The sequence below is a fragment of the Phoca vitulina genome, unplaced genomic scaffold, assembly GCF_004348235.1.
Source record: "Phoca vitulina isolate PV1807 unplaced genomic scaffold, GSC_HSeal_1.0 scaffold3, whole genome shotgun sequence".
In the NCBI taxonomy this organism is placed as follows: Eukaryota; Metazoa; Chordata; class Mammalia; order Carnivora; family Phocidae; genus Phoca; species Phoca vitulina.
Window position 1 is genome coordinate 88,474,529 of NW_022589706.1, and position 27,838 is coordinate 88,502,366.

At 38.1% G+C, this 27,838-nt stretch overlaps 1 protein-coding gene and 1 pseudogene across 3 annotated transcripts in view; both read right to left on the reverse strand.

The window, feature by feature from the left end:
• Positions 1-308: 308 nt before the first annotated feature.
• Positions 309-6,777, reverse strand: LOC116630296 (annotated as a pseudogene).
• A 1,260-nt stretch (positions 6,778-8,037) lies between these two features.
• The window catches only part of ARSJ (arylsulfatase family member J), a 76,911-nt gene continuing 57,110 nt past the window's right edge, over positions 8,038-27,838 (reverse strand). The window contains exons 1-3 of one of the 3 annotated variants that reach the window (XM_032398975.1): positions 11,796-11,843; positions 8,223-9,582; positions 8,088-8,113 (exon numbers count right to left, since the gene is read on the reverse strand). In XM_032398975.1, coding sequence (XP_032254866.1) covers positions 8,088-8,113; positions 8,223-9,582; positions 11,796-11,843 — 1,434 coding nt within the window. Of the gene's footprint in view, positions 9,583-11,795; positions 11,844-27,838 lie in introns of those variants that run through there. The other 2 variants (XM_032398965.1, XM_032398957.1) reach the window with 2 other exon arrangements.

The window sequence follows — 27,838 nt, forward strand, 5'->3', positions numbered from 1 at the left end:
GTAAAGCAGAGGTGCAGGTCCTTGCAAGAATAGAGGCAGCAAAAAAGCAGTCCTTCATGGGGTCCCTTCAGTTTCCTATCTCAAGTGTACAGTTCAGTGATTTTTAGTACATTGTGCAGTTGTGAAATCATCCCTGCAATTCAGTTTTTTATTAACATTTTTTAAATTTAATTTTTAAAAATTACAATAGACATTTATTTAAAGTAGTACATTTACAGCCCAAATAGTTCTCAATTGTACACTTCAGATTTACCCAACTTCTTAAAAATATTTGAGGGCAGCTGCAACCACAGATTTCAACTGCATGATTATTTCTTTGCCCATTCTTCTCTCTCTTCTGTTTCCCAAATAACTTCTTTCAAGTAGGGTTCAAGTAGAATTTATCCTCCTCATATTTTGTCCACTGCTCATTAGGCATGATCTGCTGCCTCGTGGTCAGATCCAGTGCTCTCTCAGTGTGAAACACCCTGTGGGTATACAGGTTCTCAGGAAGCCTTATGGCCTCTTTCACATCATCATTCTCATATACTGTATCATCTCACACTAACTCCAGTTTATTGAACCCTGTGGCATCATGGTACCATTTCCGAATACCCTCCAGCCACTGGCTGGATGCTGCAATAGCAGGCCTGCTTGCCGTTTTGATCTCGAGACCTCACAATTCAGTTTTAAAATACTTCCCTCACCCCAGAAGATTCCCTCCTACCTATTCCCTCTCAATCTCGCTCCAACATTCAGCCACAGGCAACCACTGATCTGTGTCAAGAAGTGGCTATCTTCATGGTTCTACACAGTTAGGCCTTTCTGAGAAAACATTATTGGCACTTGGGTTAAAGGACAAGCCTTGGAAGTTAAAGGGTATTGGATAGACCTTGAACCATCTGCTCTCATCCGAAGGGTAATAAAACTTACCTCTTCCAGAGCCAAATGCTTTGCATTCTGTGGTGCAGACTTAATTCATTTACATTCCAAAGGATTGTGAAAGCCTGCAGAGCAGAGGTTTCTCCTTTTTTCTCAGAAGGGGAGGAGGGGAGAGGTATCCTGTTTCTATATAAAACCCCAATTCCTAATCTCAGGGTTCTGCTCCTGTGGTACGACTCCTGGACACGGAGTCCTAACCATGTGGCTGTTATGAGGTCACCTCTGGGAAACTGGTGATGTCATCATGAGTAAATAATAACAATGACTCTGATCTCTACCCCAGCAAGGTCAGGCTTTCTTTCAGGATAACTATGAAGAAATATAAATAGTAAAAATGTATCAATTTTGCTGACAAGGATGGGATCCTGTTTGAAACCTGGTTTGCCGGAAGAGTCACAGGAGAACCTCATAGGCTGACTAACAGGATTTGAGAGATGTCAACAGAATTAGTGGCTACCATTTTGAAAGGATGGGGAGACCTTTGTTGGCTGAGGAGCGGGAGGTAGGATTGGAACAAGCAGCCCAAATGGTGCTTTTGGTTTTTGTTCTTTCTTCCAGGCAAGGGAAGAAAAGGTCCAGGAATTCCCCAAATTGGGCTGTGGGTAGGTAGACAAGACGTCTCAGTTGCTTTCTCCTCCAGGCTAGATGAGAAAGAGCAGGAATTCCTAAAGGTGGGCTTTGGGTAGGCCCCAAACAGTAGAAATTACTTTGTTTATTGCTTTCTCCTGTAGACAGGAGGAAAAAGCATTAATTAGTTACCAAAACTGTAGTAAGGCTTTGGGCACTGCAGCTGCTAAGCTGCTCAAACCTGAAGGGAGATAGATCTCACTTGTTCCTATGGAAACACTTTGCTTCTCCCCTCCCCCACTCCCCTTCTACCGTGATCTCTACTGCTAAAGGTTTAAGTGTGGGGCTCAGGACTTCCCGTTACCAGGGGGGATGAGGGTAGCTCTACACACTCATCTCTTTATGCTGGGGAACTTTAGGAGGGGAGGAATTAAGATGTCAATCATTTGCTGGACACAGGTGTCTCTGTGCCTAGTTCTGTGGCAGGAAGTGGTGTGGGACTCAGGGATGGATAATGAAGGTACTAAAAATGAAAAATGTGGAGCCATAGAGGACAGAAAGAAACAGCGCAACCATAGCCCGGATGCTAGGGAAGTACACAGGCATGGAGCCAAAGAAAGAAGGGAAAAACCTTTCCACTTATCCACTTACCTAGTCTGATGGTCACTGCAGCCACTTCTCCCCGCTGGAAAGTAATAGCTTATCTTGGCAGCAGTTACTGTAATCTTTGAAAGGCTAAGTTAACTCTTAGGGCTTTGAGCAAAACCTGAAGAAAAGAAAGACAAGTATAATAAAAAGACTGTATACTTTATTTTTACATGTATGTGGGCACCTTCACTGGAAAATGAAGACCCAAAGAAGTAGCTAGAGTTGAATGCTACGTACTAGGTTGGACAAAGGGTGGTAAATTGTAAGAACGTGACAAAACAAAGGGGTTTGGGCTAGGGCAGTTAATTGTGGAAACGTGACTAGAGAGATGAGGATCAGTTTAACAAGTTTGTACAGATTTCTCTCAGCCTTCAGTCCCCTTCTCTGGTGACGAGAATGTCTTCCTTCCTCCTGGTACTGGGAGGGCACTTTTTAAAAAATTTTTTTATTGTTATGTTAATCATCATACATCATTAGTTTTTGATGTAGTGTTCCATGATTCATTGTTTGTGCATAACACCCAGTGCTCCATGCAGAATGTGCCCTCTTTAATACCCATCACCAGGCTAACCCATCCTCCCACCCCCCTCCCCTCTAGAACCCTCAGTTTGTTTTTCAGAGTCCATCGTCTCTCATGGTTCGTCTCCCCCTCTGATTCCCCCCCTTCATTTATCCCTTCCTACTATCTTTTTTTTTTCTTAACATATATTGCATTATTTGTTTCAGAGGTACAGATCTGTGATTCAACAGTCTTGCACAATTCATAGCGTTCACTATAGCACATACCCTCCCCAGTGTCTATCACCCAGCCACCCCATCCCTCCCACCCCACTCCCCACTCCAGCAACAGGGAGGGCACTTTTCATGGGAGTTTTATCTCCTGCCTTCCAGAAGACAAAGGAAGGTCAGAGGTCCCTTCTTGCATCTGCCATTTTTAACTTGCCTTTAACTCACTCAAAGTAACCAATATGCCAAGACAGCATATTTTGGGGTGATAGACCCTGAACCCCTACATTTTGTTGCTGAATTAAGTGTGACTGCATAGTAAAAAGTAATGTGGATGCTACATGCTTGTAATTCCCTACCTCCCAGGTAGGGAGGGGATTGATAGTCCAATCACAAAAAGCTACAAATAGAGAAACGTTAGTGGGACATGTATTAGAATGCATCTCCATGACTGATGAATTATGCTATAATTTTTTTGCTGAAAAAGAGCCTCTGGAAGTTCTAGTGATGGTGAGGTGAGAAAATACAGTTTCAGATGCTACCTCAAATCAAGGTTTTGTGTCTGTTAACTTTAGTTATAAAAATTTTTTTTCTCATAGTTGTTTAGGATTTAGAAGTTCAGTTGAAAGTATCCACCAGTCATTCACAGCTCTCAAGGTTGAAGGAACATTAATTCTTTATTGTTTCCAGAGAGATTACTATGTCCTCTTGAAAATTGTTTTTGGATTTTTATTCTGAAACACAAATTTCACTTTTCTTTGATTCATAAGATGTTCCTCACTTAAAATTTTCAGCTAGAGAATTTCTGCAAAGAGTGACTATGTAGACATTTCTCATGAGCTTATGTTATTTTCTTGCTCCTTTGCAGTTGTTGGGATTAATTTTACACAAAATTGCATAAACCAATTGACCAAGAATATAAGATTGTAGAAAAATTTGAGAGAAAGGAAACTTCAAGTCATAGATATGAAATGGAAGGTTAGGTAACGTGTTTGCCCAACTCACAAGGACATTTTGTTATCCTGGGTTTAATAATGTCATAGCTAGCCTATACATCAACAGACTTCATGGAGATGCTACAACCCAGCTTAAGAAAAACCTATCTTCAAAGAAGAATTCCTGCTCTGCCAAATTGGAGAAGTTTATAATAGAACACCCAAGGATAGGAGCTATAGTCCATGTGTCTTCATAATTCTATGAAGACATAGAGGTTTATTTGCTATTTATGTTTTTTTTCCTTTCACCACTTGCTACAAAAAAAAATATTCACAATTTAAGCCCCCACCTCTCCTTTCTGGAAACTCTCATTTTAGCTAATGTATTCTGTGATATTCAAAGTAGTGTTAGAATAATAATGTTCTGCCCTGTTAGGTAATAAAGATTATATAGATAAAATTGGCTCTCAATTTTGTGTGACTTTCGCTTGGCTTTTGCTATAACACTTTGTTTTTATAACTATACATTATTAGAGTTACTTTTTTATAGTGCTAGAAATGTCTGCATTTCACATTATTGCTATTATTATGAGGAAAGTATTAGGGATGATTAGTTCTATTCTCAACAGTGAAATCCCTATATAAGAAATGGAAAGCAAACAAAAAAAAATGGAAAACGGAAACTCAAGCAAATATAGCTGAACATATGGACATACGTGATTGTTTTATTTATTCATTCAAAAAATATATATTGAATGCTGACTATGAGCCAGGTATTGCTTTATATACTGATGAGACAGATGTAAACAGACATAAACCACTTTTTTTTTTAAGATTTTATTTATTTATTTGAGAGAGTGAGTGAGAGAGCACAAGCTGGTGGGGAGGCGGAGGGAGAGAGAGAAAAGCAGGCTCCCGACGCGGGGCTCGATCCCAGGACCCTGAGATCATGACCCGAGCTGAAGGCAGGCACTCAACCGACCGAGCCACCCAGGCGCCCCAGACATAAACCACTTTTAAGAAGCTTATACTCTAGAGGGAAGAGTCAGAGAATAAAGAAAATATGTAAGTAAAATATGAACTATATTAAAGGGTGAGAAGTGCTACGGAGAGAGATCAATTAGGGAAGAAGTGTGGGGGAGATGAGGATGTCTATTTGATTGGTGTATGTTTCCCAGGAGAATGTACACGACCTGAAGGCAGGAACTCTGTCTGATGATCCTTGTCACCAGACCCTAGCAGATACCATTACATGTGGCACTTCACAAATGTTGAATAAATGGGTGGATAAACTTGGCGTTGAATGAATCCTCCCCTTTTCCTGATGTACTTTTTCCTTTTCATATTACTTTATATAGTACTTATATACAGCAGTCCCAAGACCTCCAGCAGATGCCTGAAACTGCAGATAATGTCTAACCCTATATATATACTATATTTTTTCCTATACCTACATACCTATGATAAAGCTTAATTTATAAATTAAGCACAGTAAGAGATTAACAGCAATAACTAATAAAAAAATAACAATTATAACAACATGCTGGAATAAAAGTTGCATGAATGTACTCTCTCTCTCTCTCTCAAATATCTTATTGTACTGAACTCAGCCTTCTTGTGATGATGTGAGATGAAAAAAGTCCCAGAGTGCTGAAATGAAGCGAGGTGAATGACATAGGCATTGGGATGGCTACAAGGGACCTGATGATACAGAAGAAGGAGGATCACCTACTTCCGGACTACAGTGGACTTAGAGTAACTGAAACCGCGGAAAGCAAAGTTGTGGCTAAGGCAGGAGACTATGTATATAATTTGCTTATTAGTTATGTTCATTATTTATTGTCTGCCTAACTTGGCAAGAGTGTAACCTGCACAAAGGTAAGAATTTTTATTCATTTTGTTCATTGATACATCCCAAGCCCCTAGAATTTTACCTGACAAATAGTAGAATTTAATAAATATTTGTTGAATGAATGTATATCTTTCTGCCAACACCTATTCTGATGGCTACTGACAAATTCACAATTTGGGTGCTCAAGAATCCTATGAATAAAATGCTTAAGAAGCTAATCCTGATGCCAAATTCATGGACCGTGGAATAGCAAATGTTAAAGTGTATTTACTGTATACTTATTCAGCTGTCAGTGGGCCAGTGTTTTCTCTGTCCTTCAGATTTTCAAAAAGGGCCTGGTCAAGAAAACTGTAACATTCACTCAATTTTTTGAAAAGTGAAGTAAGAGTATGTAAATATAGATGAAACAACTCCTTTAGTAGACTTGACAGACCTGGGGTGGATGTTTTCACTGGAAAGGGACCATAAGGGTTTGTTGCTTTTTTGTTCACATTAACTGTTTTATATCCTTTCTCATCCAAGATGCATGGCCATATCCACAAGCTGTTTTCTGACAAAACTAGTGGGAAACTTATTTTTCAGTCCAGGACTTTCTTTTGGTCTCCTGGTAAAAGGATCAGAGGTTTTAAAGAGCTGCAGTTTACACTTGAAAGAGCCACGGACAGCTCTAGAAATGCAGCCTGAGAATCATAGTTTAGGAGAATGACGCCTGAGACTAAATGTCCAGTATTAACACAGTTTTAATGATTAGGGCATGAAAGTCAACTGTAGAGGATTTTCCTTCCTGGATGTCTTGAAAGACCTAGAGGTTTGCTGACAGCATTTTGAAAATATTTTTGTTCATTATTTATAGATAACTATTATGTTAGACTTTAGTTTTTTAAGGGCAAGACAGACTTTAAAAAAAAAAAGATTTTATTTATTTGAGAGAGAGAGAGTAAGCACAGCACATGAGCAGGGGGAGGGGCAGAAGCAGACTCCCTGTTGAGCAGGGAGCCCAGGAGCATGACCTAACCAACTGAGCCACCCAGGCGCTCTGCAAGACAGACTTCTCTTAAATCACAGTCTACCTAGCACCATGTGCAGGTGGCAGGTATTCTTACAAATAGCGAACATCTGTGAAGCCATTTCCAGATAGAAGCCTGTGGGCTAATTTATTTCCATTGAAAAAGTTATGGGCATTAATAGAGAACTTAAAATCACATCCCCACGGTATCTACTTTGTGTAAGAGTAGGATCATTATAAATGTTATAGATTAACAAAATAACATTTTTCTCTATGAAATAGCCAAGTGGAAACACCTCTTATTTGCAAAATCCATATTATAAATAATATATAAATATATTTTACATATTTATATATTTAAAATACATATATATTTTATATATTTTTATATTTTTATATATAAATAATATGGTTGTTAGAAAATCATGACTTCAATTCCCTATTTGTAAAGATTTTTGTTGTTAAGATGAATAATATAATTTTATCTAGAAACTAGATCAGGAAAACCACACTAAATTTGCTAGTGCTATAAAATAAGTCATTTTAATAATAAAGACACATAAATAAAGTGTTTATTACAGAAACAATAAAGTTGTCTCTCAACCCCGTACAACACTGAATTTCCAAGTAATTTGTAAGGAATATATTCATCTTTTTACATTCAAAATAATGGTTGAACAATGATGATTATCATTTTTTCTGACTAATTTTCTTTTTATATTCTATGAATTCACACAGTATTACAGTAATTTATAGTATTACAGTGCTTGGTAATCTTGAAGATATGAAATAAACTTCTAACAGTATATAGAAAATAAAAATTAAAGTCATTTGTATAACTTTTTATGAAAACAAAATATTTTTCTGTAAAATAAATTATGTACTTTACGTTGAAATGTCATTCTGTTAAAGTGTTTAGAAAATAGTTACATTCACGTTTTGGCAGTGTGCTCAAACATTCTTATTTGCCATTCCCTCATGCGTGATAAAATGAGGTGCAAGCTGTTTACACAGGAGGAAACAGCTTATTTTCACAGGAAAGGAAATGATACGTGAAATGGAATTAATTTAAAAAACCAAGTATCATAAGATGGAGATACAATAATTCACTAAGAAAAAATATTTTTCAAGGCCTTTTGAGGTGAGGCAACCTTTGTACTTGATCAAAGGTAGTTTTCATCATGCTACCCTGTAACTTGCATCAAATTAACATATTCATGGATTGCAGTTTAAAGCAAGTGTTTGGTCCGTTGACCGAAACACAGCAGCTGAAATCCTTAACGAGCACTTTCACAAAGGAGCAAAAGAAACAAGCATCTCCATTCTCCTCCAAGTGTGGCTCGCAAGGGTAGCTAGCACCTTTGGCACTGAATAGCCCTGTTTTCCCTGTGGCCAACACATGAAAGTAAGTCTGGTGCTTATGGCGGTGGTATTATCGAGCCAGATTTGCTGGTTTACCTAGAAAACAGCTAAAAGACTAAGACTGACTTAAGTTTAACCAGCCAGGAAAAAACGTGTACTTATCCACGGTGATGGCAAACACCGGAACGGCAATTTGAAAATGAACCTGCTTTCTGCTGTTTCTTCTTGGTCTTACTTTTCTTCTGCTTTTTCTCAGCCTTATTTTTGCTTGGCTTCTTTTTCTTGTATTCCTCTTTATACCATGGTCCCCAGACTCCCCCATTGAGCCGAGGGTTACTCCTGGGGTCTTTGGGGGGGTACCTGACAGGCACTGCGGTTTTGTTGAATTGCGAGAGCCTCCGTAGCAGCTGCTTCACGATTCCAGGATACCTGTGAGACAGGTCCACTCTCTCATATGGGTCGGCTGTGATGTTGAAGAGCCATACGCTTTTGCTGGTCGACAAGGTGATTCGTTCGTTGTGCCACCGGTTGGGCCCCAGGTTGCTGAAAGACTGAGGGGGAACCCAGTCACTGTAGCCAGGGTTTCCTGTAAGCAGTTTCCAGTGCTGCACCCTGATGGCTGACTGGATGGCGGTGTTCCAAATCCCGTAGCCTGCTGCCCAGGAGCCATTTTTTGCCTTGGTATAAATGGGGTCAATGTTGTGCAAAATATCCACCCGGGGCGAACGAAGGCCCTCACTTATGGTTTCCCAGACATCGTAGCCATCCAGCTGAATGTCCTCATCAATCTGTCCTTCAGCCAGTGAAATCAGAGTGGGGTACCAGTCGGTGATGTGCACAAGCTCCTTACACACGGTTCCCTTGTTTTTCAGAAGTGGACTATGCACAAAGCCGACAGCCCGAATGCCCCCTTCCCAGTATGTTCCTTTGCTACCTCTGAGAGGCCAGTTACTTCCTCCTGCTGTGGGCTGGCCGCCATTATCTGAAGAGTATATGATAATGCTGTTGTTATAGAAACCATATGTCTTCAGGGCCAGGGTCACATTGTTGATTGCTTCATCTAAGCAGGAAAGCATGGCAGCATACCTCCGCCTATTTATGTTGATAATGGATCTGTAGTGTTCAAAATACCTGCCGGGGGCTTGCAGTGGTGAGTGAACAGCTTGGTAGGCAATATATAAAAATATAGGCTTTCTGGGGTCATGAGAAGCTAAGATTTGCTGAACCCTTTGAGTGTACATCTGTGTGGAGTAGATGCCATTGTCATAGTCCCAGGCAGCGTTGTCATTTTCATACAAGTCATAGCCACACATCCCAGGACTGTCACATTTGTAGTGCGTATAGTAATCACCACTTCCCAAGAGGGAACCAAAAAAGGTATCAAATCCTCTCTTGGTGGGCATACATTCTTTTCTATAAAAACCCAAGTGCCATTTTCCAACCATATGTGTTGAATAGCCAACCTCCTTCAGCTTCTGAGGTAGGGTTGCATTGTCCAGAGGTAAGCAGTTGGGTTGGGTAGGTCTTATGATAGAATGTTGAAGTCCGGTGTGTATCTGATACCTTGACAAGAGTAAAAATGTTGTCAGTGCAGGATAAAAGAGATATTACAATGATTCTTAAATTAAACAACGGTTCTATGAAGAGAAACTTTACCCCAAATGAAATAGGACCAATTCAGCATTTCTACTGTTGACTCAGAAGTCTTATCCTAATTAGCTTCATATTTAACATTTGAAATACATTTGACTCTAAATTAGTCCTTTTGAAACTAAGATTTCACCCCTTACCTCAAAGTACTTTTGTTTTGTTTTTTTGAGAGAGAGTGCGAGTGGGATGGGGGAGGGGCAGAAGGAGAGAGAATCTTGAGCATGGAGCTCAGAGCCCTACACAGGGCTCCATCTCCTGACCCTGATCACGACCTGAGCCGAAATCAAGAGTTGGACGCTTAACCGACTGAGCCACCCAGGCACCCGTATCTCAAGTGTTTTTAAAGTTCTTTTAATGGAATTAATCTGAATAAACTTTAATCTCTTAATTAATTATATGACATAGAAAACTAATGTGATGAGGAAAAGGATACAAATGTTAGAGTAGTATTATTATTAGTTTTTAGTCTAGGGACCTCACATTAGCTTCCGAATCATTTCCTGAGATCTATTTCAAGCTAATTCTGAAGCACTAAAAATACAAGCAAAAGTTATATAAAAGTCTGCTGTTTGATTGTCAAAAAATACGTTATAATTAGTTCCCAACCTGTTAGATCTCTGTAAAGAGAAAGGGAATTTTTCTGGCTCCCAATACATTATTTTGGGAAAACCATTTTAGAGTAACGGTTTTAGCTAATGCCAAGGAAGGATTACATTTTCCCAAAAACAGCAGGAAACAAGTCCTTTCATATTTTTTCCAGTGTCTCCATTTAAAAAAAAATTACATTCACTTATAGTCTAAGAAAACAAGGCAAACATTATACATTAAAATTAAGTGAATGTTAGTTTCCAACATTGTTCTTTTCCCAAGGATATACTGACAAGGACTTTTCCTCAGAGAATGGTTATCATCACATAAGTGTATGAATTTTCATTTGGGTCAAGATGTGTTTATTAGTTCATGACATTTAAAAGCAATTGATTCCATAGTTATTACATAAGTTCAAAAGGACTTTTAAAATAGAAAATACAGAAATTCTGAGAAAATGAAGGTTGCAGAAGGTAGATATGAAAATATTCTTGGAATCAAGTTACAAAGAGTAATATTGAGATCAAAATAAAAAATTTTTAAAATTGATTTAACCTGAAAGGCCAACATGTCATACATACCTTGGGTGAATACTGCAATTTATTTAAATTTTCAAATGATAGTATAGTGTAACTGTGAATTCTTTTGAAGCATCAGTTGCAGTAACATTGATGGTTTTGTAGGATCCATAGGGAAATTTGGTCACTAATGCAAAGCAGCATTCAACATGGGCCCTGTCTACTCTGCTGATCATTAGGCTGTCAAAGTTTCACAATTATCACAATTATGGTAATTTAAAATGTAATAAACTCTCAAAGAAATAAGCATTTCATAAGCATTATTTAGCACCCAATTCATAAAGTATTGTTACTATCCTTGATAATTTCTGATGATCCAGTTCAGGATCCAAAACATTTACTTGTGAAACCATCGATTTTGTATGAGTACATGACAAATTGGTAACACCTATCAATGTAAGCATTGAGTAAATTTAAAAATGGAAAATCTGCATGGGTAAGAATTTTAATGAATTATTAACTAAATTATTCTATGCAGAAAATGTACTTGGCCAGAGTATCTATTCAACTCATTGAATGGCTAACCAATTCAAGTCTTTCTAATCAAATTGGGCATTTTCTCAGCTAGTCCTAAAAGCAAAAGTAATTGAGCCTTTTGAAAAGCATGAAATACAGAAAATGCTCACAAAAAGAGTAGGAAAGAAGAGGTCTGCTTCTTTCAGGAGAGGATACAGTGTTAGCAGATAAGTAAGAGACATCATCAGAACTATTAACTGTATAGTTTCTGTTTTCCCCACAACCTAAAACAGTTTTCATATAGGAAAATTTAGAACCAACAACATAAAGGTTGGGCAGCAGCTCATGAATACAAGCGATCTTTTCAGGACAGACTCTTATTAAATGGATTCAAGACTTTGGGGCCAAATTGGTGAAGTTTGGGGTAGAATTTGTGGCATGGGTTAAGGGTAGAGTTTGGGGGTCAGACAGACCTGAGATTGAATTTGCTCCACTGCTTATTAGCTGTGTGACTTTGGGCAGTACTTAACCCCTCTGATCCTCAGTTTCCTCATCTGTAAAACAGGGATAATAATACATATTGGGTCGTTGTAGCATTGAAAGAGAGCATAGAATTTGATAAGGAGACTACATCAAAGATGACAGGTTTTGCTATTATTACTTCCAAGTTCTGAGTCATATGTTACTTACATATTTGTACAAAGTTTTATTATTTATAGGCCTTCTTTCACATGCATTATTACATTTAGTCCTCACTACAACAGTAAGAAGTAGGATGCTTTTATGTTAATTTTATAGATAGAATAGAGATATAGAGATGACCCCCAACTCCTCCAGCCTGCCCACCAAGCTGGGAAATGATTCCTGAATGACAGGAGTTAAATCTGATGCTCTCTCTATTCTTTTTAAGAGTTAAAATCAGTACTTCTTGGATGCCTGGTTGGCTCAGTCGGTTGAGCATCTGCCTTTGGCTCGGGTTGTGATCCGGGGGTCCTGGGATTGAGCCCCACATCAGGCTCCTTGCTCAGCGGGAAGCCTGCTTCTCCCTCTCCCACTCCCCCTGCTTGTGTTCCCCCTCCCTCTCTCTCTGACAAATAAATAAATAAAATCTTAAAAAAAAATAAAATCAGTACTTTTTGAAAAATCAAAGAGCAGGGGAAAAATGCCATCAGTTTTGAGAAGCAAATCTGTTCTAACTTTCTAATTAAAGAAAGGAAGGATTTTTGTAAATCAAATAGTGAGGTTTATATTGATCCCAGAAAAATCTGAGAACAATTTTTAAGTAGATAATTCGTGAGTATTTCAAAAAGCTAAGTTAGCTTCATTTTCTTTTCTTCTCTGTGTTATTTTATTTAGTTAATTTAAAAAAATTTTTAAGCTTCATTTTCTTTTTTAAAAAATGTCAGTATTAGGTAAACAGTTTAGGAAAATGATGGGCATTTCAAAAATCTGCTCATTTTCTTTTTAATCTGCTCATTTTTTATAAAATAATGAAAAAATAACTGTATGGTAACATTGTATATTCATCATAAGAATGATATTACACATTAATACCAATTAAGGCATACAGATAATTTTCATTTATATGATTTCTCTGGCTTATACAAGTCTGTGGATGAGGCAGGAGTGTTCCATTTATTATTTTCGTCTAATAACAACAAAAACAAAAAACACTGAAACTCAGAGTAATTCAGTGGTTTGTCAAGTTTCACAGCTGTAAGTCTTGAAAAAAAATCTGGAATCCAGATTTTTGGCATTAGAGGGTTTTCCATGAACACTCACAGATTATTGGACAGCTAGACCCATTTCAAGTTTGGATTAATTTATTTGCATTAATCTTCAGTATTTATTCATTTGCTCAGTTAAGCAGTATACTGAGTGTAAAATGTGTGCCAGGGACTAAGTTGTTGTTTGTTTTGTCTACCACCTCCTGGTACCCAAAGCTTTGATATCCTTAAGTGAACTCTAAGTCAAGATCCTTCTTGCAATGGGAGTGACTTTAAAGTATGAGTTCTCGGGGCGCCTGGGTGGCTCAGGCATTAAGTGTCTGCCTTCAGCTCAGGTCGTGATCCCAGGTCCTGGGATCGAGCCCTGCGTCGGGCTTCCTGCTCTGCAGGAAGCCTGCTTCTCTCTCTCCCACTCCCCCTGCTTCTCTCTCTCCCACTCCCCCTGCTTGTGTTCCCTCTCTCGCTATATCTCTCTCTGTCAAATAAATAAATAAAATCTTTAAAAAAATAAAAATAAAAAAATAAAGTATGAGTTCTCTGAACCCTGGGATCAGGTGGGGATGGAGACAGTGCTTTCAGTCATGGAGAACAGCACTGAATGCTAAGAAATTATTTTCTTTCAGGAAGGAGATGGTTGGAATCCAGGGAAGAATCTTTGGCTTGATAGTGACTCTGACTTGGCAGCAGCAACTAGCTTGATGATCAATAAGTCTTCAAAATACACTACAAAATAGTATATTGATTAATTGGTTGAAGACTCCTGATCTGGGAAGTAGTCTCTGGAACAGTACAGCAGGGCTCTTTCCTCGGCTTCAACACACTGGTCATTATTATCCACTTATTATTATAATCCATTATATATCCATATCCATTATCATCCATTATTATCCATGACTTGAACAAAGAAACAGAAGAAATGCTTATCATCTAGGAGGAATAGCTGATATTATAAGTGGCATAATCAAGACTCAAAGTAATATAAATGACCTGAAATGTCGAAACAAAGAAAGTGAGATATAGATCAAAAATCAAGGAAGCGCTCAAAGAGTGAAGGGAATGTCAAAAAGAGGCAGAAGCCTGAATGAGGGGGATCTCACTGGCCAAATATGGGACAATGAGAGTACCAAAATAAATGATGGTAAAAAATAGTAAAAAATTATACCCACTGAATAAAATAGAAACCCTGAGTCCATACTAATATAAATAAATTGGTAAATAATAAAAGTTTGCTATGGAATGGGATAATGACATAGTCGCAGAGTACCTCCCCACAAAACATGTAATAAAAGAGTAACTGTACAGCGATGCCTGGGTGGCTCAGTCGGTTAAGCGTCTGCCTTCAGCAGCTCAGGTCATGGTCCCAGGGTCCTGGGGTCAACTCCCACATTGGGCTCCTTGCTCAGTGGAGAGCCCGCCTCTCTCTCTGCCTGCTCCCCCTGCTTGTGTGCTCTCTCTTTGACAAATAAATAAACAAAATCTTTAAAAGAGTAACTGTACAGTGAAAGCACCTGATAAACACCATATTAATCTAGCGATCAAAGTTAACATCACCAATAACTGGGACAAACCAACATCATGTGCCTCCAGATAGGATGTAATGAGAGGAGCACAGCACTGTTTCCGTGTGTGTCAGCCTAAGATGCATCACCTCAATCTCATCCCGAGAAAACAATGGGCAAACCCAAATTGAGGGATATTCTACAAAATAACCGGTCTAAAATATTCAAAAGTGTCCAGATAATGTAAGTCAAAGAAGGAATGAGTTAATTTTTCCAATTTGAAAGAGAATAAGGAAACCTGACAAATAATTGCAGCATGTGATTCTGAATTGGAATAGTTATGATAAAGGACATACTTTGAGAACTGGCAAATTTTTAATAGGGTCTAAGGATTAAATGGGAATAACAATGTTAATTTCCTGATTTTGATAGTCTTGTGACCAGCGTAGAAAGAGATTTTGTCAGAAATATAAAGTATTAGAGATGATGGGGCATCAGGTTGGCAGTGAACTCCCAAACGGTCCAGAAAAAAATATTATTTGTGCTGTATTTGTATGGTACTTGACTTTTTCCGTAAGTATGAGATTGTTTCAAAATTTTTTTAGAAAGTGTAAGAAAATCTAATTGGGACAAATGGAAGGCACTGCATGTTAAGAAGCAATGATTTACATGTTCGTTATGGATCTGGGAAGTTGGATATATCAGATTATGAATTTGGAAAAAAGCAAAGAGTTAAAATGCTAATAAGATCTTACATTATATAAGGGCAGTGTGCGGATTCTAAGAAGTAATAATCCTACTCTGTGCTAATCAGAACATATCTGGAATAGAGTATTCAATATTTAAGCATGATCCCCCAAATACATGTACATTTATTTATTTATAAATGACACAAATGCAGTACTGTACCAATTTATCAACATTATAAGCATACATGAAATAGAAATTAAGAAGAATGGGATAAAAATAAATAGAAATAGAATTTCTGGTATTTGTTCTTGTATCCTAATGAATGATCCTGCATTGCCCTGGAGTGTATATATTCCAATGTGGAGACCACTGGTACAGAAAGTTGCTTGTAAAGAGATGAGAATTGAAACACAGGGATTAATGAGAAGGCTATTACAGTAGCGTGGGTCAAAGATGATGGTGGCTTGGACTACCACCTAGTGGCAGTAAAAATGGAAGTAAGTGGGTAAATCAGATGTATAATTTAAATTTAGAACTGATAGGACAAAATCAGTGAAGGGAGGGTAGTGGGAAAGGAAAAGGAAAAAAAATCAAGGACTTCTGAATTTGTGGCTTTCATATTTTGGTGAACAGTGGATGGACCAGCTGATCTCTGTTTCGTTCCAAAGTATACAATTATGACTAATGGATAACATTACAAAATGGTAGATTGCAAAACAACAACAACAATGCAAACAACAACAACTACAAAACCCCACAACTAAAAGAAGAAAAAAAAAAAAGACTACATAGTCATCTGCCAGGGATTCTTTAGAAGATGTATTTGAATTGGGAAAGGAGTACTAGGTTATCTCTAAGGTGCCTTCTAAACCTGAGAATTCATGGATCAAGGATGACAGGTCAACGTTTCCTTAAAGAATGCTGTGCAACCTCAGAGCAGTTTACAAAAACAAGTTTATAATATTATGTACAGGTGTTTGATAAAGAAATTTCCATAATGCATCCATATATACTTAAGTTCTTTATTTGAATAATATAAAGTTAGCTTAAAAAATAGGTTTTTCACATAATATTTTTTTTTTTTTAAGATTTTATTTATTTATTTGACAGAGAGAGAGACAGCGAGAGAGGGAACACAAGCAGGGGGAGTGGGAGAGGGAGAAGCAGGCCTCCCGCCAAGCAGGGAGCCCGATACGGGGCTCGATCCCAGGACCCCGGGATCATGACCCAAGCCGAAGGCAGACACTCAACCGACTGAGCCACCCAGGCGCCCCTCACATAATATTTTCTGAATGCAGTAATAATGATTAAAAAATAAACTAATTTTGAAATTTATTCTACTTTTTTGTTACCATCTGGGTACCAGGTGAAGAAAATTCCATATGAACAATAGTGAACCTAGAGTTGATGCCACATCTGTTAACATCAATAGCCATCATTCTCACTTTCCTGCCAACTTAAAAGACAAAAGCTAAGTGGGCCTTTCAGCTTGGCATTAGAACGTGTAAAGACTTCTGTAATCTTTTTAAATATTAATTTATATCACTGGGTTCTGGCAGTGGCAGTAGTTTTGAATTCTCTTTTGTCTAGGAATGTCTAATATAATATTATTGTTTTAATCCAATTACATAGTTAATGTACTCTTATAAATACAAGATACTTATAAAGATAAAACATGAATCCTCACAGTTCCATGCAGACTCCAATGTCTAGGATTGTTACAGAATACAAAATCAGCCAATATGCAGGAGAAATTGGTATTTTGAAGGGAAGGAACCAGGTATAAGACACTAGGTTATGAATCAAATGTCACTCAGATATTTATAAATTAGAAAAATATAACTAATTTTCCATATTCTAAAAGGTGTTCCTTCATCACTTCCTTCCAAAAGACTCCTTTATCTCAAAGACTGTCATTCTATTTATAGGCCTTAATTTCTTTCATCTTTCAGTTAATTATATCTTCTGACAAAGGGTGTAAGTGGGAGAGAGGTACCATAACAACTCAATGTCTAGATTTTTATCTCATGAATTGGATATTCATTCATGAGATGAAAAACTCGTCATGGTTTAGAATGAATCATTTATTTAAAACTCATTCACCTACAATGAGCCAGACACTGCTAACTTTGGGGGTCATAAATTTGTAGAAGATGATTCCTGCTCAAAAAGCACTCAGTTGGTGAGCCCTCTTACTCAACTATAGACCCCAACAGTTAAAATAAAAAAATAGATAAGATCACTTAATTCATGCTCTAAGTAAAACCCATTGTGCTTATTTCTTATCACACTTTCTTGAGGCATTAATGAAGGTGTCTTGCAATGACTGGAACATTCTAACCACCAGGCCAGAAAAACCCAGATAGCAATGGACTGCCTAGAAGACCACACATCCCCTTCCCCACCCACGTTCATGGGCTGAACACACACTGACCCCTATCCATGATCATGTACTCTGCCTGCTCTCTTGCACACACCTCCAACCTCCATCCTCTCCTTATAAAATTTCAGGTTGCCAGTGAAGAGGTCAGTTGTTAAGGCTTGAGCCTGCCACCTCCCCAGCTGCCTGCACCCAAAATAAATTTCTCTCTTTCTCTTTTCTAAAACCCCCTCTTGAATTATTGGCTTCTCTTGTGACAAGTTTATCTGAATTTGTCGGACAACACTGTTGGCAAACCCAGCCAGGAGCTATGCTTTTGATTTGTCAGGATTCCTCGGGATGGAGCAGTGGCTGTGGCAACACACCAGGGCTTCCCCTCATTTCCTCAATTAGAGGCTATGATAGATGGTTAGGTAACAAGTCTAGTGTTAGAGACAGACAACAACTAGAGGATTATCATGACAGGAGTAAACACTGCAAGAAAGACAACCACAGCATTCTCTGAGTACTCACAGAAGGTCAGGAAATGCTCTCAAAAGAGGCCATGTTTGATCTAAGTGCATTCATAGGGGTATCTAGGTGAATATGGGGAAAAGGCAGATATGTGAAACACCCAGAACAATATGGAAAAAAGCACGTAGTCACAAGGGAACATGAATCTGAGGTGATTGTTGAGGGAGGAGGTGCCGGCCAGGTGAAGAGTTGAAGGGAAGGCAAAGAGAGTATTTCAATAAGAGGAGTAGAATGTTCAAATGCACAAAGGGAGAAAATTTGGCCCTCTGTGGATCAACAGTTCAGAATATGAGAACAGAGATTCAGACATATCTTGATGGAAGATGAGACTACAGAGACAAGTAGGTGCCAAGTTACATAGAGTTGTATTACAGCATACAGCTATACAAAGGTTTTTGTACTTAATGTGACACTCACAAGAAACCACCGACATACTTTTGAAAAGAGTAATACATAATAAAAGTTTGCATTAGAAAAAACACTCTGATTGTAGTGTGAAGGGTAGATTGGATTGTAGTGGAACAAGACAAAGGCAGGGATGTTCTGCCCTAGTGTAAGAGATAAACACTGACAGCTGAAACAGAGATGTGTGACAGTAAGGATGAGGGGAGGACTCTAACGAGGCACATCTGAGTGGGCTATAGGCTGTGGGGAACATGGGACAGGGGATGTTAAAAATGAGTCCCAAGTGTCTGGGCTGGGTGGTGGGGTGAAAGGAGTTTTCTTGCATTAAGTTAAGAAATGTAGGAAGAAGAACAGGAATGAATAGGAAGATGATGAATCCTGCTCTGTTTGGTTGGAAGCACCTGTAAGCTATCCAGGTAGAGATGTATACGATGAAATAGCTCTAAGATTTGAGACTCATTAGCATATAGGTGGTGGGTGAATTCATGGGAGCTCATGAGACCATCTAAAGATAAGATGGAGACTGAGGGCCAAAGATGGAGCCCAGGAAATGCTATCACTCAGAAGAAAAGCAAGAGCACCAGTGAAAGAGTTTGAGATGAAATAGCTACTGTGTGAACTAGAGTAGTAAAGGGCAGTTTTAGAGTTGACGGCATCACATACGGTAGAGAAGCCAAGAAAGGTGAGAATTAAAAGACATCAACTGAACTTGGCAATAAGCCTGTATGACCTTGTAGGAGCCAAGGGCAGGCTGCCTCAAGACGGGCTACTTTGGCATGAAATTTATTTTGAGTTAAACACAGCAAATTCAGAAAAAGCTCTTTACCTACCCCACAACTTCCTGGATGTACCAGGAAGAGAGATATTAACGTAAGTTCCTTTTTACCTAAGAAACTTGACCATATAATAGGGTAAACTTTGTTTTCCAAACATCTCCCCTCACCTTCCTGCTAATAGACTTCCTTTCCTCTGTATCCCCAAACCCTTACCCCTCTCCTTAGCCCAGAAAGTCAAATAAACCTCATGTTGCCTGACTGTCTCTGGAAGTTCATGTCTGTGTGGATTTCCCATACATATGAAACTAAATTTGATTTTCTCCTGTTAATCTGTCTTACGTCAATTTGATTCTTAGTCCAGCTAGAAGGACCTTGAAGGGCAGAGGGAATTCTTTCTCCCTGACAACCTGGTAAACCATATTTTAGTAGAAATCCAGATTTTAGTGAGTTGAGACCTGAATGGAATATGAAAACTGTGAAAATATTAATTTTCCACAAAAGTGGAGTTGGGATGCTAGAAGGAACCATACCACTCAACATCAATTACAGGAAGAATTGTCAATTATAGACCCCAACAAAAGAATCTTCGACAGGAAAGAATGATCAATTATAGGCCCTACCAGGAAAAGATATACACTGCATCTTCTACAAGAAATCAACTACTCCAGTTTCTCAGCCAATGAGAAACTGTCATCACCCTGAACTCTTACTTTTTTTTCTTCAATGGATTTTAGTTCAGAACAACCCCTCCCAACTTCCTCCTTCTTGTCTATAAAATAATCTTCCTCTCCTTTGTCTGTTGGACTTGCCTATGGTTTTGCTGTAGCTTGCAGGTCCTGAATTGTAATTCTTTACCATTCCTGAATAAACCCATTTTGCTGGTAAAATAATTGGCTTTTTTTTTATGTTGACAAAATGTATAGAGACAAGTGCTGATGTGGTGAAATGCTTATGATATATTGTTGAGTAAAAGAGCATCTGGCTATGGCAGAATATCTATGGTATTATTACATTTTTATAACAAAAAATGTGTACATTCCACGAGGACAGGGACTGTTCACTACTGTTCTTCTGCATCACCTGGCTCATCATATAGGACATCAATAAAATTTTGTTGAATGATTAAATGAATGAGAGTGAGTGTATATTCACAGAAAGAAAAAGAGAAAGAAAAAATTGTAAAGATACACTCCAAATAGTTAGACATGATTATTTCCAGGGAGATAATAATAAGGGGAAGCTTTCATTCCTGATATATAAATTTACATATAATTTATATATATTATAAATGAAACTTAGATGAAAGGGTGTTAAAAAATTAGCTTACTCTACTCAGACTAATTACATATGGGACTAATTTTTAATCTAAAATAAAAAAAGAAATTAAATGCTAAATGAATGAAAATGTTCATCTCATCAAGGAACATTCTTCCTATTAGGGACATCTACTCAGGAGACCACATTGAGACCAGAAGAAAGCAGATGGAATGAGCTAAATGAATTCTATAATTGTCTTAGAAGACAGAGAAAATGCTCCATTTAACAAAAAAAAAAAAAAAAAAAAAAAGAATAACTTGTCAAGTAACTTAAAAATTCCTGGCTTTGAATGGTCTTTCCTCATCATCAGTGCCTGCTGTTCGTCCTTGCAATTGCCTTGCTCATCCACAATATGTTAACATTTACAACATCAAAGCTTTTGCTACACTGAATAAAGTCTTCCTGGTCTCATTAGAAACATGGCTGCAAATTACATGTTAAGTGACTTCTTTCTGGAAATTTTCCTTTTAAACTTGAAGCCGGCGTCCATCTTGCCAGTTCAGATGAAAGAATGAACACCAGAGGTCATAGTGCCCCAGGCAGGGCTGGACTGACCAAGGAACCTGTAGGAATGCAACTCTACTTGCTTTTAGGTATTAATCAGCACTACCCTAAAGATATAGTCACCAGATGCACCAAATGAATCTCTAGCATAAAGAATAAAGATATTTTTCAGATTCTAAGTCTCTTGAGATGGAAAAGACCTCCAGGAGATCAGACGAAGTAGCACCAGAACACCTGGTAGCATGACCTCATGGACCCCTAATCAGTGGTGTCCCCCTTTTCAGGAGACCCCCACCCCAAATTTTCCCCTTAAAACCCTTCATTTGCAAGCCATCAGGGAGTTTGGAACTTTAGAATATTAGCTCCCATTCTCCTGGGTGGCACCATACTAATAAATACCCTGTCTTTCTTTTCTTTTCTTTTCTTTTTAAGATTTTATGTATTTATTTGACAGAGAGACACACAGCAAGAGAGGGAACAAAAGCAGAGGGAGTGGGGGAGGGAGAAGCAGGCTACCCTCTGAGCATGGAGCCCGATGTGGGGCTCGATCCCAGGACCCTGGGATCATGACCTGAGCCGAAGGCAGACACTTAACGACTGAGCCACCCAGGTGCCCCTAGCCTGTCTTTCTTTACTGCAAAAGCTGAGTGTCAGTTTTTATTGGCTTGCTGCACATCAGGTGGATGAACTTTTATTTTATTCAGTTACAGTTCTATCTATAGTGTGTATGTGAATTTTTGGTAGTTTCCATCAAAAGGCAAATTTACTTCCCAACAGGTCTTCTCCCTGACTCTTTTTTTCCATGTTGTCTTTCCTTCTGGAATTATTCCTTTTGAAGACTGATACTTTCTACTCCATTAAAAAAAAGATTTAAGGGGCGCCTGGGTGGCTCAGTCGTTAAGTGTCTGCTTTCGGCTCAGGTCATGATCCCAGGGTCCTGGGATCTAGCCCCGCATCGGGCTCCCTGCTCCACAGGAAGCCTGCTTCTCCCTCTCCCACTCCCCCTGCTTGTGTTCCCTCTCTCGCTATCTCTCTCTCTGTGTCAAATAAATAAAATCTTAAAAAAAAGAAAGATTTAAGACATAAATAAAAGATTACCAAACATCTGTCTAAATGAACAATGATTTATATAATTAGTTTGTTCCTTTTCTGTAAAATTATTTACAAAGTAAAATTTAACTCCAGAGGTGTATTTATAATTATTTAATTTACAGAGACTATTTTAAGGTCACATATATTCCATAAAGCAAAATGTAACAATACTGTCAAAATAAAATTTTCAATTTTTTTTTTGCTATTCTCTTTACTACCACAGAGTATTATTAAATCAATTTTTTCTAAACGTGCAAGTTTTAACGTCCTCTATTCTAAACAGAAAATGCACTTGAAGGTATGGACCAGAGAATACTTAAATGTTAAACCACATTTCATGTTACCAACTTTACCCTAGAGACAGGATGTGTTAAAGAAAATATCCCTAATATCCTTTGATATTAGAATTCTCAAAGTAACATAGATTCCTTAGAAAAAATTAAAAATCCTTTCAAATATTTTGAAAATATGATCTCTCCATTTTCCTTTGTATGCATTAGTCCATCATTATTGTTATTTCCCTAGAAATAGGACTGCCATATTTATTTATTTACTATTTTTTAAAGATTTTACTGATTTATTTGAAAGAGAGAGCGAGAGAGTGAGAGAATAAGAGAGAGAAAATGAGTGGGGCGTGGGGGGGGAGGAGGGGCTGAGGGAGAGGGAGAAGTGATCTCCTTGCTGAGCATGGAGCCCGACATGGGGCTTGATCCCAGGACCCTGAGATCATGACCTGAAGTCAGATGTTTAACTGACTGAGTCACCCAGGTGCCTGAGGACTGCCATATTTAAGTCCAACATTTTCTTTATAGTTCTAACTTTGAAGACAAAAATTATGAAGAGCTTGACATTTATGTTCACCATGTGGCTTCTCTAGGAATTAGCTCCCCAAAAAAGTGGTAACATTCTTGCATTCTTGAACAGAATTACTTCCTCTTAGCCAAGGTTAGGAATTATCTTTCAGATAACTGAGTATCTTTGCACTGAAATTACCACATAGGTGAAAGTCTTTCATGTCAAACTCCTGTAGAACTCATTAGTGTCTTAGCTGCAAGCCAGGTGAAAATAAACTGAAAGTAAAGATGGCTTAGCAGGGAATATGTAACCATTATATAATTGTTGGGGAATGTGATCAAAAAGACATGCCTGTCAATTGACCTTTGAGCTAGCCATGGGCATTAGGAGGCTCCTCACCCTCTCCCTGGTCCTGGGAATGTAGGTTTCACTGTCTTTCCTGCTCCCAGAGGCTGCTCCAAGGACAGAGCCTTGAGATGGTGGTGTGATGTTGAAAGCACCTGCACAGCATAGGTGACTGAGCCCAGTTAGGGACTCTTAATACGTTTTTAAGATTTGGAGGGAGTGTGCAGGGATCCATTCATCTTGCTGCCACCCAAGACAAGCCTTTTTTTTTTTTTTAAAGATTTTATTTATTTATTTGACAGAGACACAGCGAGAGAGGGAACACAAGCTGGGGGTGGGGGGAAGCAGGAAGCAGATGACGTGGGGCTCGATCCCAGGACACTGGGATCATGACCCGAGCCGAAGGCAGATGCTAACAGCTAAGCCACCCAGGCGCCCCCAAGACAAACCTTTTATGTAAGTTCCTTTTGCTAGTATTAAAAATGCCACCCCCCCCCCACAAAAAATGCCACCTACCAACCTGGAGTGGCCTATTTTTTAGGTCTCTCCCTGTTCTCTGTGGAGGGGGACAGGTTTCAGATTACACCAGGAAATCTACAGAGAGTTGTGAACCTACATTCTTCAAAGCCACTAGGTTTACTAATACTTTCAGTTGATTAGCATTATTTTTAAAAGATGCTTATAATTCAGGGCTCAGTGGGTTGGGTGTCTGCCTTTGGCTCAGGTCATGATCTCACGGTCCTGGGATGGAGCCTGCATCCTTTCGGGCTCCCTGCTCAGCAGGGAGCCTGCTTTTCCCTCTCCTCTGCTGCTCCCCCTGCTTTTGCTCACTCCCTCTGTCAAATAAATAAATAAAATCTTAAAAAATATATGCTTATAATTCTATGCTACATAACCGTTTCAACGAAAGAAAAAGAGAATTATTGAATAAAAACTCCATTAATTGGTATGACCAAATTCTCAAGGTTAGAGCCATGCATTTTCACACAGGCATCATTAGACTTAGAACTTAGGCACTAACTGGCATGTATTAGATAATTTTTTTCCTAAAAGCTTAATTCACGGACTTCTGTCTGTGACTTTGCCCTTTTATTGGTTTCTCTCTAAATTCTAATAGTGATGGACTATTGATTCTGTCCTGAATACAGATATTGAACTATTTTGAATAGCTTAGGATTTATTGTTAAAATGGTAGCATTAATAAGCAATTAGTGCTGGCAGATAAGGATGTGGAATTTATATTTTATATTCTGAAGTGTTGAAATTTATGCATAGCTTTAAATGAGAGTAGGAAAATTAGAAATTAAAATGGACCCCTTGCTCTAATAATTATTATACTCTTTCATCTACCATATATATAACAGGATGATTATAGCTGTCTTAATTTTCTGTAATAAAATTTTCATTCAACTATGTTAAAAAAGATTTTATTTATCTGAGAGAGAGAGAGAAAGAGAGGGAGAGACTGAATGCGCACAAGTGGGGGAGGGGCAGAGGGAGAAGGAGAAGCCGACTCCCTGCTGAGCAGGAAGCCCAATGTGGGGCTTGATCCCAGGACCCTGATATCATGACCTGAGCCAAAGGCAGATGCCCTTCAACTTTCTTCTTATGTAGAAAAATGCCCAGAGCATTTGTCATATTATTCTCAAAAAGATTTAGTATGTTTGAAATGTTTCACAGTGATAATAAAAATAATGTTTAAAACTAGAAATAAAAAGGAAAAATAAATATACTCTGAAGATCTCTAATAAAAAAAAGAAACAAAAAACAAAAAAACAACAATAAACCTATTGCCTTGAAACATACCCCGGGGAGGAGATTCTCCCCACTCTGGCTTACCATCAGAATACCTTTATCACAGTTAACCTTCATCTCTCTTGCTACAAGTGCTAGTCAGCCCTCTATTTTTTTTTTTTTTTTCCAGGAAAGTTATCCAAACATTACAAGTAAAGTCGAAAGTACTCATTATACAGGCAGATTATTTTGCTCAGGAGAGGGCTCACTGCTTACAGACTAAAGAGGGCACTAACTGTAAAGTCCACAGGGTTTATTTCACATGTGCTCTGGCAATAATCTTCTTTATTTTCTCCAAAAGGATTGCCCTGGGGGTCAGGGTTGGGTCTACAGCCCCAATGTCTCATAGGACAACCACCCATTTCCCGGGTAGTAAGTGGGAAAATGTATATCTTTCTATTTGTTAGAAATCAGGTTGGTGGAGGGATTAGTAGAGGCCATATTTAACTCTGGACATTCTGCCCAATGACTTGACATCATAGGATGTTTTCTAGGATGTATTGTGGAAATAATCCAGCCTATGTGGTGGTATTGAGAAAAACCCACAGTCTTAGGAATCACAATGTCTGAATTTGAATCCTCCTCCTTACTGGCTATGTAGCCTTGAGACAGCCACTTAACCTGAACCTCAGTGTCTTAGTTTGTAGCAGAGATATTAATATTAGCAATGCATCAACTCCACAGGATTCCCCCCTCCCTTTTTGGTTAGGATTAAATGAAATAAAATGCTTACAACATACTGTAAACTGTAAAATTTCATACAAATGCTCATTATACTAATTATTACTACATCTTATCTTTTCTTGTGCCCTTCCTGTCCATCATCTTTTCAACTCCATCTCCTCTTCCTCCACTGCCCTACTGTGTGCAAGTGATACAACCAAAACCAAACCAAAGCAAATATGTGATTCCATTGCTTGGAACTAGTGAACTAGTATCTTGCCCATTCTCTTTCTTCCCAGCAGTTAGATTGGAATTTCCAATTGTCAAATTGAAGTTTTGCCCACGGAGTTGCTTTCCCTCCCTTTTACTTGACAAATGTGTCAATTCCTCTAAATGTCTATGAGGAATGCAAAAAATATAATTCATATTGCTCTATAGGGAGACCCAAGTTTTGCCAATTACTTAGCCTTATTTTTATGAAATAAATATTCCGAATGGAAACAGTTTGTGACAAGGATAGGTGGTGAGTCTATAGGAATAAATTATGCTGAGTTATAATGACTTATAAACAAAAACCAACTGATCTATTAGTTGTCTGAATCATAATTTCTACTATTAATTTAATACATGCTTCTTGACATATTTCAGAAGTAGAGATAAACTTATTCCCCCAAATTCTATTTTGAGTGCTTTAATATTATTAATTAACGTTTATCTTATCTATAAGAGGGAAGATTTGATAGATAAACCTAAGGTGGAATACACTATCCAATTTTTTTCTTATTCTTTACTCATACCACAACAGATAGATTTCCAAAATATTATACAAATCTGCATTTACGACCTTGGGAAGGCACACCCATTCTTGAGCACAGGTTTCTCAGCTGACTCTATTCTGGAAAGCTCCCAGAAGGTACCATTAAGATTTGCTGCAGTAAAAACTGTCCTTTATGGTACTGCTTCTAGTGCCCACTGCTCCTTTCTTGTGCCATTGAGAAGAATTATATGTCCTCATGCTATACTTCTCCGGCAACTCCTCTAAAAATTTGTGTTATAAGGTCCCAAACTGTTATCCCTATGTTCTCGAGATTTTGCAATCCTAGAGAGTTATGTAAATCCTGAAAACCTATGTTGTTTTAGCTGACTTCTTACTAGGATCCCAAACATGGCTTCTTAAAATTAGTTTAAGGTGTTTTTATAGCAATATAAGGGAAAGTGCACACAAAAGTGCAATGTGCTGAAGATTATATTCAGAAGCTGTATTGATGTAGTTCTTAGATGTCATACTCAGAAAAATAATGTATTGGAAACAAGTTACCAAAAATAGGTCATTCTATTTCAATAGACATTATAATTGGAGGCATATTAAGGGAATAGTAAGTGATTTTGGCCTGTTATCTCCCTTTGTAATTTACCAATGTATTATTAGTGTTCAATATTTCATATGCTTACCAGTAACTTTGAAATTCTATTACCTATCCTTGTCATTAGATTTATTTTACTTCAAATTTACTATCCTGTGAAACAATAGAGCTGAGCAGAAACAAGGAAAGTTCATTTTAGAGATTCTCTATGCCTCAGTTTCCTTATTTGCATAAAATGAGGTTAATAATAGCACCTTTGTTATTGAGTTATCAAGACAATTAAATGAATTCGTAGATCTAAAGTGCTTAGAACAGTTTCTAACAAAGAGAAACACAATAGAAAAAAATTATAGAGTGCAGTGAGGTTATTAGAATTTTGTAGACTTAACACATTTTCCAACCTATTGGTTGTCTGATCTCACCTAACATAGTAAGACTCTCTAAGAAACTACCATTTGTCAAATTTTTGGTGTAGTATTAAAGAATATCCACATTTATCTGAAAACATGGCTCAAATACATCTCTCTCTCCAACTATATGCCTCCATGAAGCTGAATTTTCTTCATATACTTCAATAGTAATAAGGTATAGCAATGAGAAGCCAATTACCTTCTGTCAGACAGAGAGAGAGAGAGAGCACAAGCAAGGGGAAGGTGCAGGCAGAGGGAGAAGCAGGCTCCCCACA